The sequence below is a fragment of the Pseudorasbora parva genome, chromosome 21 (genome assembly GCF_024679245.1).
Source record: "Pseudorasbora parva isolate DD20220531a chromosome 21, ASM2467924v1, whole genome shotgun sequence".
Classification (NCBI taxonomy): Eukaryota; Metazoa; Chordata; class Actinopteri; order Cypriniformes; family Gobionidae; genus Pseudorasbora; species Pseudorasbora parva.
In genome coordinates, this window is record NC_090192.1 from 920,747 (window position 1) to 935,746 (window position 15,000).

Below are 15,000 nucleotides of genomic sequence, written 5' to 3' on the forward strand. Positions count from 1 at the left end.
GTGACTGTCCAGCTCTGACACACACACACACACACACACACACACACACACACACACACACACACACACACACACATGTTGGTCTATGTGGTTTACAGGGACTCTCCATAGGCGTAATGTTTTTTATACTGTACAAACCGTATTTTCTATCCCCTTACACTGCCCCTAAACCTACCCATCACAGGAAACATTCTGCATTTTTACTTTCTCAAAAAAACATCATTTAGTATGTTTTTAAGGCCATTTGAATTATGAGTTCATTTGATATGTCCTCATAAACCACATTTATAGTGTAATACCAGTGTAATACCCATGTAGTTATACAAATTTGTGTCCTCATAAACCACATAAACAGGCTCACACACACACACACACACACACACACACACACACACACACACACACACACACACACACACACACACACACACACACACACACACACACACACACCTTGACCTCTTCATCAAACTGCTTCTTGAGCTCCTCATGTTGGCTCATCAGCAGGGCTCTGGATCGGCTCATGTGTGTGCCTTTGTTCTCCAGCTCCTCTATCTGCCGGGCCAGCTCAGTGTTTTCAGCTGCAAAGGCGAGGATGAACTCTTTTAAACTCACTTGCAAGATGCATTTACTAGAAACTTGTTTTCTAGGGAAAAATATCTAAATGAAGAGAGTTTTTGCTTAAAACAGGCAAAATGATCTGCCAATGGGGTGAGAAAAATAATCTGATTTCTGTTTGGGACGGAAACAAGAAACGAGATTTCAATCAGAAATAAGATTATTTTTCTCACCCCATTGGCAGATCATTTGGTCTGTTTTAAGCAAAAACTCACTTCATTTTGATTTGTTTCCCTAGAAAAAAAAGTGTAAAATGTAATTTTACTTATCTAGTAAATGCATCTTGATTTAAGAATATTTAGATATTTAGACTGGAAGCAAGACAAAAATACTAAGTAAGAAAAGCATTTTTTTGTGTGTAAGAAAAGAACTTGTAATAAAGTGCGAGGGAAGGGTAAGAGCGCCACCTGTGAGTCTGTTCTTAGCTGCTGTGACCTCACTGGTGGTTTTCTGCAGGTCTTCATTCCTGCCGTTGGCGTCACACAGCAGGTCCTCCAGTTTCCTCAGCTGTGAGTCTGTCGAGGCCTGATGGGACACACGATCATTCAGCATTAAATCAGCTGGGACTCATCCACTCTCAACCTGCTCAAGTCACTCATACCCCACAAACTGAATATCTATGCAGAAGGTTTTCATTTACTTTGCTGATGTACATATAGCATGATAAATCAGTGTTCTGTCACTCACTGTACATGTCTCCAAAATGAATGAAAATTTAGTCCAAAGCCCATCATTATCAGTGGTTAGAAGAATGTTGAGAAATTAAAATACAAGATACATCTAATAATGACATTTTTCATGTGGCACCTTGTACTGTATGGATAATAATTAATAACTAATACCCCTTTTCCACCAAGGCAGTGCTGGTGCTAATTCAGAGCCAGAGCCTAGTTTCAAATCGCATCTTTGTGTTTCCACAGCCAAAGCACCAGCTCCGAGCCAGGAGTTGTAATGTATCCTCAACATACCTTAAGAGATATTAATATGTTTATTCGCGTTCACTCAAGTGCCGCTGCCGTTTGAACTGACGCGTACATTGTGATCAGTCCCATCGCATTAAAGAGCGTCAAAATTATCATTTTAATTTTGTGATGAAATGGACTGAATACCTAATATGTTCGTGTGGGAAGTGTGTTCAATGCTTAAAACAAGACGACTGTTCACTGTTAAAGATGGCATTTGTACTGTTCGATACACACGTGCACCGAACCGAAAGCCCTGTACCGAAACGGTTCGGTACGAAAACGTGTACCGTTACACCCCTAGTAACGCAACGTTCGCCATTGTTGACGGAAGGCTTGTTCGAGATTCATCGACGCTGTGCAGACCGATCGCCGTATGACAGCGAGAGCAAATTAATCCTTATGCTTTTTGATTCCCTCACGCGGTATTTTGATATCATACGCGGATCGGTCCGTGCAGCGTCAATGCATCTAGAACATGCCTGGTGTGTGTGTGTGTGTGTGTTTCCTGTCGCCGCGCTAGCGTTGCTGAGAAAGATGAGACCAAACAACATTCACCCAGCGATATTTTTCACTTTAGCATTAAGCAAAAAGCATTTAAACTACACTATATCAATCAATCAATCAATCAACTTTATTTATATAGCGCTTTTACAATCACGATTGTGTCAAAGCAGCTTCACAGTGTCAAACAGGGTAATATTGCGACAAAATTAGATTTGGCTGTACAGCCGTACTGGAGTAAACAGTGATGTTATCAGCTTATTTTAATTTATCATATAGCGACAATGTTGGCAGATCAGTATTATAGTTTATAGAATTAAATAAGACCTAATTCATATATTTTATTTGTATAATAAGTTGAATAACTTTAATCATATTTTTAGTGTCCCCAACTGAGCAAGCCAAGCCAAAGGCGACAGTGGCAAGGAACCAAAACTCCATCGGGGCATGATGGAGAAAAATAAACCTTGGGAGAAACCAGACTCAGTCGGGGTGCCAGTTCTCCTCTGGCCTATTAACACACCGTGTAAGATTATTATTCTGGCAACCTTACAGGTCGGAAATCATATTAGATCGGATTATTCAACATTTTCAGGGTATCACGGAAGAGACAGATTTATTTAGGATGGGGCGTCAATTACACAAGAGTATGAATACATGAAAGATCGGAATTATTGCGCCGAAGACGGGTTTTGAGCATGTCGTGCCAGTCGCCAAAAGTGTTGTGCCGCCTCTACACACACACACCTGAGCTCCCCATTGTTAACCCGTGGGGTTTAATCTGGAGTCGGCCCACCCTCTCTAACAGCTCCAGCTCTTCTGGGAAGGCTTTCCTCAAGGTTTAGGAGTGTGTTTATGGGGATTTTTGCCCATTCTTCTAGAAGCTCATTTGTGAGGTCAGGCACTGATGTTGGACGAGAAGGCCTGGCTCTCAGTCTCCGCTCTAATTCATCCCAAAGCTGTTCTATCGGGTTGAGCTCAGGACTCTGTGCAGGCCAGTCCAGTTCCTCCACACCAAACTCCTCATCCATGTCTTTATGGAGCGACGCTTTGTGCACTGGAGCGCAGTCATGCTGGGACAGGAAGGGTCCGTCCACAAACTGATCCCACAAAGTCGAGAGCATGAAATTGTCCAAAATGTCTTGGTGAAGCGTTAAGGGGTTAGTTCAGCCAGAAATGAAATGTCTGTCATTAACTCCTCTCCCTAATGTCGTCCCACACCCGTAAGACCTCCGTTCATCTTCACACACAGTTTAAGATATTTTAGATTTAGTCCGAGAGCTTTCTATCCCTCCACTGAAAATGTATGTACGGTATACTGTCCAGAAGGATCCGAAAGGGAATAAAAACATCATCAAAGTAGTCCATATGTGACATCTGTGGGTTAGTTAGAATTTCTTGAAGCATCGAAAATACATTTGGGTCCAAAAATAACAAAAACTACGACTTTATTCAGCATTGTCTTCTCTTCCGCGTTTGTTTTCAGCTGCTGATGTGTTATCTGGTGCGCTCGAGCTTCTTTATAGTCTAAAGGGAGACGCACGCTGTAAAAAAAACAACCTTCGCAAACACGTCTAAGGATTTCCACACAGAGGAAGACTTGCATTTTTTTGCTCAGTCATATTTATTTGAATCTGAATACACGCGCGCACCAGATAACACGTCAGCAGCGTGTCCCTGCGGAGTCGCGAATAGGGGCGACCCAGTACTTCTGGCCATATAGTGTATTCCTTTGCTGAAACAAAACTCAAACTAGACTAAGGTAGCCTAGAAATCCAGACGCACCCTAGCGGCAGCAAATCTAACCTGCCCGTGAGTGTCGTCTACCAACTCTCAAAACACGTCTGAGCTGTAAAAACCAAACTCTGGACGGGCCAATCACATCGTGTAAAGAGTCGGCGGGCGGGGCCATAATGACGACGGCCGAGTTGCGTTTGCGTGCTTCTAGTAAACACAGAAACTGGCGAACGGCGGTCTGTGGAATCAGCTCTGACCGCGACTCTGGAAGACTTGAGTTCAGCTTTTCTCTGAGAAAACAACAAAGAACGGCACTGAAGTCATTCTGAAGAAGGGAAGATGTGTTTGGAGTTTAGCCGACCGGATACGGCGAAAGTTTAATCTATCTGTCAGCTCCGCTTCACCTTCGTTGCTCTGGTTGGTTGAAGCGTTATCCTATCGCGTGCAGAGGGAGTTTGACAGACAGCCGTTTATCCGCCCCTCAGATTGAGCCGTCAATGGGGAGTTTCCAGACCAAACATCTTGATGTGTGTCTGGCTTGTCAGGCTAAAACATTTCTGAACATTAGACCCGTAGAGTGAGTTGTGTGTATGCTCAGAGTGTGTGTGATCTGCTGACCTTGGCCTTCTGCAGTGTGTCGAGTGAAGCCGCCAGCTCCTCCACCTCCAGCCGCAGACTCTGCTTCTCCTTCTCCAGCTTGGCTCTGGTTCTCTGCAGACTCTCACACTGCTCTCCGAGCTCAGCCTGAGCCTCACTGTGCCTCTTCCGGAGCGCCGAAGCCATCGCCTCCGCCTGCACTGCCGACTCGTCCAGCTCCCGCCGCAGCCGCTGCAGCTCCAGCTCTCGCTTCTTATTCATCTCCATCTGCACACACACACACACACACACACACACACACACACACACACACACACACACACACACACACACACACACACACACACACACACACACACACACACACACGTTTGTTTCACTATATTAGTGAGGACATTACATAGACTTCCATTGATTTTATAACACCCACACACACACACAAACACACACAGCCCCTAAACCTACCCATCACAGAAACATCTGCAGAACAATAGATGTAACACACAGACACACACACTGATACGCAGACACACACACGTATGCACGCAGATACACACACACACACACACACACGGACATACACACAAAAATGTTTAGGTGTAAAAAGAAGTTTGATACATCACTGAAACACACCCAAGTGACAGCGGTGAGAAAAAAGCCGTTAAGAAAGCATAGGATCGTAGCGATGTGGATGTTTTTGGCACTCTAGAAAAGCTCTCGAGTGTTTATGTTTTTATTCACAGCCTTCCTCGACGAAGAACAGAAGAAATAAACTGGAAAAAATTCACACCTGTAAAGAAGGCGGAGCCACAGAGCCACACCCACCTATTACATCATCGCAATGATTGTATTTGGAAGGTGTTTGCTTTCAAACTCCTGAAAACAATGGGTTTTTTTTGGCCTGAATATGTTCTAAAATTTGTTCACTCTTTAGTTTCGCGTGAAGTATATCAGGACCTTAATATTCTCCATCAATCAGGCATAACATTATGACCAGGTGAAGTGAATAGAACTGATGATCTCTTCATCACGGCTCCTGTTAGTGGGTGGGATATATTAGGCAGCAAGTGAACATTTTGTCCTCAGAGTTGATGTGTGTGAAGCAGGAGAAATGGGCAAGCGTAAGGATTTGAGCGAGTTTGGCCAGATTGTGACGGCTAGACGACTGGGTCAGAGCATCTCCAAAACTGCAGCCTGACTTATGCCTGATCGGTGTATATTCTCAGTAATAAAAGATAATAAAGGATAATGATGAGAGTTTTGCACCTGAGAGGCCGTGGCTCCTCCTGCTTCCTCCAGTCTATCGGTCAACTCGTCCAGATCACGGCTCAGATCCGCTCGCTGCTTCTCCACCTGAGAACACACACACACACGATCATACAACCGGAGCTCGTCACAAACACACACACAGACAGATAGTAAATACAGATTTACAGATAGTAAATCAACATACATATCTATAATTGTGCTTCAAATACAGACACGAACATGCATGCCAGGGTGTGTGTGTGTGTGTGTAGAGCTGGTGACAGATGTGGGGAAGTGATTAGAAACAACCATAACATTGTCTAGTGAACACACACTCTTCAAGTGTCTGGTATTAACATAACATTATATTACAGAAGGTACACTTTAGATTTTTAATGGGCTCGAGAGCCTGAAGGCAAAGCCCGAATCCATCATAACACTTTAACTGAACACACATGAAGGCAGTGTTTGTTTCCGATCCAGAAGAGTCAGACAGAGCAGTAAAAGCCTTCCCCGATTTCACTGATGTTCAGCAGATGCTTATTAAAGTGAACAAACAAGATATTTGTTTGTATGACAACACATGAAAGCATATCTCGAACGCAAACGCATGTTTCTTCACTCGCAGCTGCTAGTGATATAAACACACATGATGACGAGAATCAGAATAAATACAACCAAAGGGACACAATCTATGAAGAGCTAAGACGGATAGAGTAGCTGCGTTTGCATATTTCACTGCGATAAAGTCAACAAAATAAAACAATTATCAGTGAATCCGCTAGATTAGACATGAACAATGCCACTATTATACTACTGATGAAACCACAGCAGAGAAACACAAATGTGTTTGTCCCAAATAATGTAAAAATGTATAATAATGTATACTTTTAAATGTATTGACTCTATTCGGCTTGTAAAGCGGATGCATTAAACTGATTTAAAGGGACAGTAAAGACATTTATAATGTTATAAAGGATTCCATTTCTAATAAATGTTGTTCTTTGAACTTTATATTCATCAAATAATCCTGAGAAATAAAATATATCACGGATTTCAACACTGATAATAATCCTAAATGTGTGTTGATGATCAGATCCTCATGTGAGAATGATTAGTGAAGGATCATGTGACTCTGAAGACTGGAGGAATGATGATAAATTCAGGAATAAATCACACTTTACTGTATATTCACACTGGAGGAATAGTTCACTGCTTTACTGGATTTATGAGCAGAAGAGACTCTTACAAAAACACTTAGAGGGTTACTTCAGGGATTTAGCTTTAAGCTTTGTATTTAAACTGGGTCATTAATGTAGTAGAAATGTGAAATTATGTTTGAATTTGGTGCTTTCTAGAATGAGAAAAGACTGAAAATGTATTTTTGTCTCATGGGGATGAAAGACTACAACTCCCAGAATGCATTGCTTCGCTGCCCAACAAGGCCACGCCCACAGCCACCGGTACTGGATCACTTTCCCACCGCGTTCATCTTCATAACATCTGTCCAGTTAGAGAACAGACACTACAATTAAAAACTGAAGGTGTGTGTTTAATATAATGTGAGTGAGCCGAGCGAGAGTCACGGCACAAACGCAGCAGGAGTCAGATTACATTGAACATACCAGAATAGTTTTTGTGTGCAAAAACACTAAATAACGACTTATATAGTGATGGCCGATTTCAGAACAAAGCTTCGAACCGTTATGAGTCAGTGAATCGATTCATGATTCGAACCGTTATGAGTCAGTGAATCGATTCATGATTCGGATCGCCAGAGTCTCGTGATTTCAACAGTTTGACACGCGATTCAAATCATGAATCGATTCACTGACTCATAACGGTTCGAATCATGAATCGATTCACTGACTCATAACGGTTCGAATCATGAATCGATTCACTGACTCATAACGGTTCGAAGCTTTGTAGAAATGTTATTTTGTACCGTCCCCAAAGTCGTGGAGATGTACGGTCTGGGGATCGGCACAGCAATCAGAGTCTGTCTCCTGCGAAGGACACTGAGGAGTCGCACACGGCACAAAATGCTCTTCTTACTCAGTATTTTGTAAGAATGGCACTGATTATTTATTTATAAATAATCTGCCAATGGGGTGAGAAAAATAATCTTAATTCAAACAGAAAACAAGATTATTTTTCTCACCCCATTGGCAGATTATTTATCTTATTTTAAGCAAAAACTCTCTTCATTTTGAGTTATTTTTCCCAAAACAAGACAATTACTTTTGCTTGTCTAGTAAATGTTTCTTAATGTAAGAATGTTTTTATATTTAGACTAGAAACAAGACAAAAATACTGAGTAAGAAGAGCGTTTTTTGCAGTGAAGGCATTCATAGTCAAGATTATTGGAGTATGTTTTGCAAGAAAATACTATTTTAGCATATTTACTACAAAATCTGATGTATAATTATTCGATGTGTTGCTTGCAGGTTCTTCATAATTGTGTGTGAGTATAAATGTCAACAGCAGTTTTTTGAGTTCTGTTAATAACGTGTGTGTGTGTGTGTGTGGTGTCGAGACACGTGTGTGTTTGTGTGTGTGTGTGTGTGTGCGTGAGCTCCTGCATGTAAAGCTCAGGCGATGTTATCAGTGAAGGAACAATGCGTGGTCTGTGCTGGGGAAGCGTGTCTGAGCTTGACTCACATCAACACGTCCTCAGGTCCTGCAGATCACAAACACATGCAGTGCTGGGGGGTCGCTAATGTGGCTGCCAGGGGGGTGCTAGGCAGTTGCTAGGGTGTTCTTGATGGTTGCTAAGAAGTTGGTAGAATGTTCTTGGTGGTTGCTAGGGTGTTGCTAGGCAGTTTCTCGGGTGCTCTAAGCGGTTGCTATGGAGTTCTGGGGGGTTGCTATAGTGTTATTAAGGTATTCTGGTTGGTTTCTAGGGTGATTGCTATTTTGTTGCTACACAGCTGCTAGTGTGTTCTTGGTGGTTGCTAGGGTGTTGCTAGGTAGTTTCTAGGGTGCTCTAAGCGGTTGCTATGGAGTTCTGGGGGGTTGCTATTGTGTTATTAAGGTATTCTGGTTGGTTTCTATAGGGTGATTGGTATGGTGTTGCTACACAGCTGCTAGTGTGTTCTGGGTGGTTGCTAGGGTGTTGCTAGAGTGCTTTCGGTGGTTGCTAGGGAGTTCTGGGTGGTTGCTATTGTGCTGTTAAGGTATTCTGGTTAGTTTCTAGGGTGATCGCTATGGTGTTGCTAGGCAGCTGATAGTGTGTTCTGGGTAGTTGCTGGGAGGTTGCTAGGCAGTTGCTCTAGGCGGTTGCTAGGGAGTTCTGGGTGGTTGCTATTGTGTTGTTAGGGTATCCTGGTTGGTGTCTAAGGTGATAGCTATGGTGTTGCTAGGCAGCTGATAATGTGTTCTGGGTGGTTGCTATGGTGTTGCTAGGCATTTGCTAGAATGTTCTGGGTGGTTGCTAGGATGTTGCTAGGCAGTTGCTAGAGTGCTCTAGGTGGTTGCTAGGGAGTTCTGGTGGTTGTTATTGTGTTGTTATGGTATTCTGGTTGTTTTCTAGGGTGATTGCTATGATGTTGCTAGTAAGCTGCTAGTGTGTTCTGGGTGGTTGCTAGGATGCTGCTAGGCAGTTGCTAGAGTGCTCTCTGTGGTTGCTAGGGAGTTCTGGGTGTTTGCACCTGTGTTGTTATAGTATTCTGGTTGGTTTTCTAGGCTGATTGCTATGGTGTTGCTAGTGTGCTATCTGTGGTTGCTAGGGTGTTGCTAGGCAGTTGCTAGAGTGCTGTAGGGGGTTGCTATGGAGTTTCTGGGTGGTTTCTATTGTGTTGTTAGGGTATTCTGGTTGGTTTCTAGGATGATTGCTAAGGTGTTGCTAGGCAGCTGCTAGTGTGTTCTGGGTGGTTGCTAGAGTGTTGCTAGGCAGTTGCTAGAGTGCTCTAGGTTGTTGCTAGGGAGTTCTGGGTGGTTGCTATTGTGTTGTTAGGGTATCCTGGTTGGTTTCTAAGGTGATAGCTTTGGTGTTGCTAGGCAGCTGCTATTGTGTTCTGGGTGGTTGCTAGGATGTTGCTAGAGTGCTCTAGGTGGTTGCTAGGGAGTTTCTGAGGAGTTTATATTGTGTTGTTAGGGTATTCTGGTTGGTTTCTAGGATGATTGCTATGGTGTTGCTAGGCAGCTGTTAGTGTGTTCTGGGTGGTTACTAGGGTGTTACTAGGCAAATAGAAAAAATGGCTAGTCTATGCAGCAACTATGCGATGAAGCAGAAAAAAAAGATTGATGTTCATGAAGACTCTCAGTGACGTCCTGCTGACCGGCGGAGCTGAGAGCAGACTCAGACAGCAGGGCTGTGATAGGCTCGTGTGTTATTCCAGCTGCAGCTGATTTGGAGAGACGCCTGCTCTCGTGAGTGAACACAACACAAACCAATGCCAGACAGCGTCCAAATCAGCTCTGACCCGACCCAAGAGCTGACACCTGTCAGGTCCATCCAGCACATGCTGAGCTCAGCGGCTCAGATAAGCTAAATAATCTGCCAATGGAGTGAGAAAAATAATCTTGTTTTCTGTTTGAATTAAGATTATTTTTCTCACCCCATTGGCAGATTATTTATCTTATTTTAAGCAAAAACTCTCTTCATTTTGAGTTATTTTTCCCCAAAACAAGAAAATTACTTTTGCTTATCTAGTAAATGTTTCTTAATGTAAGAATTTTTGTATGTTTTGACTAGAAACAAGACAAAAATACTGAGTAAGAAAAGCATTTTTGCAGTGCGAACAATTCGGGTCTCTTGAAGTTTTTATTTGCCAATATGCGAATGCATGCCTGATGCACATACTGGAAATATATGCCTATTATGATCTGGCATTTTATTAAAACATGCAAAATCCTTACTGTCGAGAAAAATAAATGCATTTCACTATTTCATTAATAGTTTATTGTGCATGCAGATTGTTAGGCTAAATACACACACTGGAGTGTTTTTATATCCTTCACTGTGCATTAATGACCCTATCTGTTCAAGATTATTCAATATTTCAGCCGTATGCTATTGGACATACAGGATCACAAAATTAAACATAAGTGAAGGAATGTTAATAATCAGCAATATGCATTCACACTTGGCTTTATGGTTGTTAGAAATACTGCAATAGTGCAACAGTTCACTACACAGGAGCTATTAAAGTGGAAATATGCAAGATGGCTTTTACTAAAATAAATTGTTTCTCTTTTTCTAAATGGCATGAGACTGTACAGTTGTCAACACTTTCTAGAAGTAAAAATAAAAATAAATAAATAAATAAATGGAATGATCTGTTTTTATGTTAGTGTGGGAAAAAAAGAAAGTCACACTCAGGACTTTGTGTACTACTCTTTAATTTGTTACTGCTTTATTTGCTCATTTGTTATTGCTGCTCAGTTCATTGCATTTTGATGTTCATGTTATGTACTTGTACTCAATATGTAATATAACTGTTCATTTCTGTTCATTTTTGTTGTAGATTAAAAGTGTATATTACATTTGTAGGATTATATGAAAAAAAGATGGTTGAAATACATTATAAACCCACATGAAAAATGCTATAGTATATTAGGGTAAAATTACAGTAAAATTACTCTATCAAATGTTTTAGTGTTTTTGAACCATACTATAGTAAATTAACAACGTGTAGTAAATATTATAATATACTACAATTTACTGTAGTATCTTTACTATAGTATGGTTCAAAAACACTATAACATTTGCTAGAGTAATTTTACTATAGTATACTACAAATTACTGTAGTATCTTGACTATACTTATAGAATTATCATTTTGAAGTCTAAAAGTAACAAAAATGAAATCAGCAACGTCTAACCCCTCTAAAACCACTCACATATTGTAGAAATTGGCCATACAGTGCAGAATATGTGGTCAAAATGGATGATTAAGCTAATAATCCAAATTATGCTAATTATGCAAATTTCTCAACATATAATCTGATATGATTTACAACTCTAACAGAGCCATAGTTTTATGGCACAAAAAATATGTTTTAAAGCATTTTGAAAAAAAATTGTATTAAAGTATTCAACAGATACAAGCAGATCACATACTACACACTCTAAACCGAGTCGAGAACACAAAAATAAACGTCTGCGTGAATAATTTATGTGAATGACTTCAGCATGAATAAGACTAAAGCAAAGTGTGTGTGTGTGTGTGTGTGTGTGTGTGTGTGTGTGTGTGTGTGTGTCTGTGTGTGTCTTATCTGGCAGTCCTTTGGGAAAGATCTACGGCTGTGTGTTCCGGAGAGGCGTTGTGTTGTCGTACCTTGGCCCGTAAGCCTCGCTCGGCCTCCAGTTCTTCCTCCAGCTCCTCAATGCGGACCTGCGGGGCGAGAGACGGCTGCGGGTTACTCTGGACATTCACACAAATCACACACAATCATACAGACTTAGTAGTGTTGTAGTACTCGAAACCGGTCTTGGTCTGGTCTTGGTCTTGACTCAGAATTGCTCTGTCTTGGTCTGATCTTGGTATTGACTCGGACTTGCCCTGTCTTGGTCTGGTCTTGACTCGGAATTGCCCTGTCTTGGTCTTGGTCTGGTCTTGACTGGGAAATGCCCTGTATTGGTCTGGTCTTGACTCGGACTTGCCCTGTCTTGGTCTGGTATTGGTCTTGACTCGGAATTGCCCTGTCTTGGTCTTGGTCTTGACTCGGACTTGCTCTGTCTTGGTCTGATCTTGGTCTTGACTCGGACTTGCCCTGTATTGGTCTGGTCTTGACTCGGAATTGCCCTGTCTTGGTCTTGGTCTGGTCTTGACTGGGAAATGCCCTGTATTGGTCTGGTCTTGACTCGGACTTGCCCTGTCTTGGTCTGGTCTTGGTCTTGACTCGGAATTGCCCTGTCTTGGTCTTGACTCGGACTTGCCCTGTCTTGGTCTGGTCTTGACTCGGACTTGCCCTGTCTTGGTCTTGGTCTTGACTCGGAATTGCCCTGTCTTGGTCTGGTCTTGACTCGGACTTGCTCTGTCTTGGTCTTGACTCGGACTTGCCCTGTCTTGGTCTGGTCTTGACTCTGACTTGCTCTGTCTTGGTCTTGGTCTTGACTCGGACTTGCCCTGTCTTGGTCTGGTCTTGACTCTGACTTGCCCTGTCTTGGTCTGGTCTTGACTCTGACTTGCTCTGTCTTGGTCTTGGTCTTGACTCGGACTTGCCCTGTCTTGGTCTGGTCTTGACTGGGAAATGCCTTGTCTTGGTCTGGTCTTGACTCGGACTTGCCCTGTCTTGGTCTGGTCTTGACTCGGACTTGCTCTGTCTTGGTCTGGTCTTGGTCTTGACTCAGACTGGCCCTGTCTTGGTCTGGTCTTGGTCTTGACTTGGAATTGCCTTGTCTTGGTCTGGTCTCGACTCGGAATTGCACTGTCTTGGTCTTGACTCGGACTTGCCCTGTCTTGGTCTGGTCTCGACTCTGAATTGCTCTGTCTTGGTCTTGGTCTTGACTCGGACTTGCCCTGTCTTGGTCTTGACTCGGAATTGCTCTGTCTTGGTCTTGGTCTTGACTCGGACTTGCTCTGTCTTGGTCTTGACTCGGACTTGCCCTGTCTTGGTCTTGGTCTCGACTCGGAATTGCTCTGTCTTGGTCTTGACTCGGACTTGCCCTGTCTTGGTCTGGTCTCCACTCGGAATTGCTCTGTCTTGGTCTTGGTCTTGACTCGGAATTGCTCTGTCTTGGTCTTGGTCTTGACTCGGACTTGCTCTGTCTTGGTCTTGACTCGGAATTGCTCTGTCTTGGTCTTGGTCTTGACTCGGACTTGCTCTGTCTTGGTCTTGACTCGGAATTGCTCTGTCGTGGTCTTGGTCTTGACTCGGAATTGCCCTGTCTTGGTCTGGTCTTGACTCGGAATTGCTCTGTCTTGGTCTTGACTCGGAATTTCTCTGTATTGGTCTGGTCTCCACTCGGAATTGCTCTGTCTTGGTCTTGGTCTTGACTCGGAATTGCTCTGTCTTGGTCTTGGTCTTGACTCGGACTTGCTCTGTCTTGGTCTTGGTCTTGACTCGGACTTGCTCTGTCTTGGTCTTGACTCGGAATTGCTCTGTCTTGGTCTTGGTCTTGACTCGGACTTGCTCTGTCTTGGTCTTGACTCGGAATTGCTCTGTCGTGGTCTTGGTCTTGACTCGGACATGCCCTGTCTTGGTCTTGGTCTTTATCTGGTCTTGGTCTTGGCTTGGACTTGCCCTGTCTTGGTCTTGGTCTGGTCTTGACTCGGACTTGCTCTGTCTTGGTCTGGTCTTGGTCTTGACTCAGACTGGCCCTGTCTTGGTCTGGTCTTGGTCTTGACTTGGAATTGCCTTGTCTTGGTCTGGTCTCGACTCGGAATTGCACTGTCTTGGTCTTGACTCGGACTTGCCCTGTCTTGGTCTGGTCTCGACTCTGAATTGCTCTGTCTTGGTCTTGGTCTTGACTCGGACTTGCCCTGTCTTGGTCTTGACTCGGAATTGCTCTGTCTTGGTCTTGGTCTTGACTCGGACTTGCTCTGTCTTGGTCTTGACTCGGAATTGCTCTGTCTTGGTCTTGGTCTTGACTCGGACTTGCCCTGTCTTGGTCTTGGTCTCGACTCGGAATTGCTCTGTCTTGGTCTTGACTCGGACTTGCCCTGTCTTGGTCTGGTCTCCACTCGGAATTGCTCTGTCTTGGTCTTGGTCTTGACTCGGAATTGCTCTGTCTTGGTCTTGGTCTTGACTCGGACTTGCTCTGTCTTGGTCTTGACTCGGAATTGCTCTGTCTTGGTCTTGGTCTTGACTCGGACTTGCTCTGTCTTGGTCTTGACTCGGAATTGCTCTGTCGTGGTCTTGGTCTTGACTCGGAATTGCCCTGTCTTGGTCTGGTCTTGACTCGGAATTGCTCTGTCTTGGTCTTGACTCGGAATTTCTCTGTATTGGTCTGGTCTCCACTCGGAATTGCTCTGTCTTGGTCTTGGTCTTGACTCGGAATTGCTCTGTCTTGGTCTTGGTCTTGACTCGGACTTGCTCTGTCTTGGTCTTGGTCTTGACTCGGACTTGCTCTGTCTTGGTCTTGACTCGGAATTGCTCTGTCTTGGTCTTGGTCTTGACTCGGACTTGCTCTGTCTTGGTCTTGACTCGGAATTGCTCTGTCGTGGTCTTGGTCTTGACTCGGACATGCCCTGTCTTGGTCTTGGTCTTTATCTGGTCTTGGTCTTGGCTTGGACTTGCCCTGTCTTGGTCTTGGTCTGGTCTTGGCTTGGACTTGCCCTGTCTTGGTCTGGTCTCCACTCGGAATTGCTCTGTCTTGGTCTTGGTCTTGACTCGGACTTGCTCTGTCTTGGTCTTGGTCTGGTCTTGGCTTGGACTTGCCCTGTCTT

At 43.5% G+C, this 15,000-nt stretch overlaps 1 protein-coding gene across 1 annotated transcript in view; it reads right to left on the reverse strand.

Moving 5' to 3' along the window:
• The window catches only part of LOC137056136 (putative uncharacterized protein MYH16), a 79,411-nt gene that overhangs the window by 17,602 nt on the left and 46,809 nt on the right, over window positions 1-15,000 (reverse strand). Inside the window, exons 8-12 of the mRNA XM_067430121.1 lie at window positions 11,947-12,003; window positions 5,685-5,771; window positions 4,440-4,685; window positions 1,026-1,143; window positions 454-581 (exon numbers count right to left, since the gene is read on the reverse strand). Of these exons, the coding sequence (XP_067286222.1) occupies window positions 454-581; window positions 1,026-1,143; window positions 4,440-4,685; window positions 5,685-5,771; window positions 11,947-12,003 (636 nt within the window). The remainder of the gene's footprint in view (window positions 1-453; window positions 582-1,025; window positions 1,144-4,439; window positions 4,686-5,684; window positions 5,772-11,946; window positions 12,004-15,000) is intronic.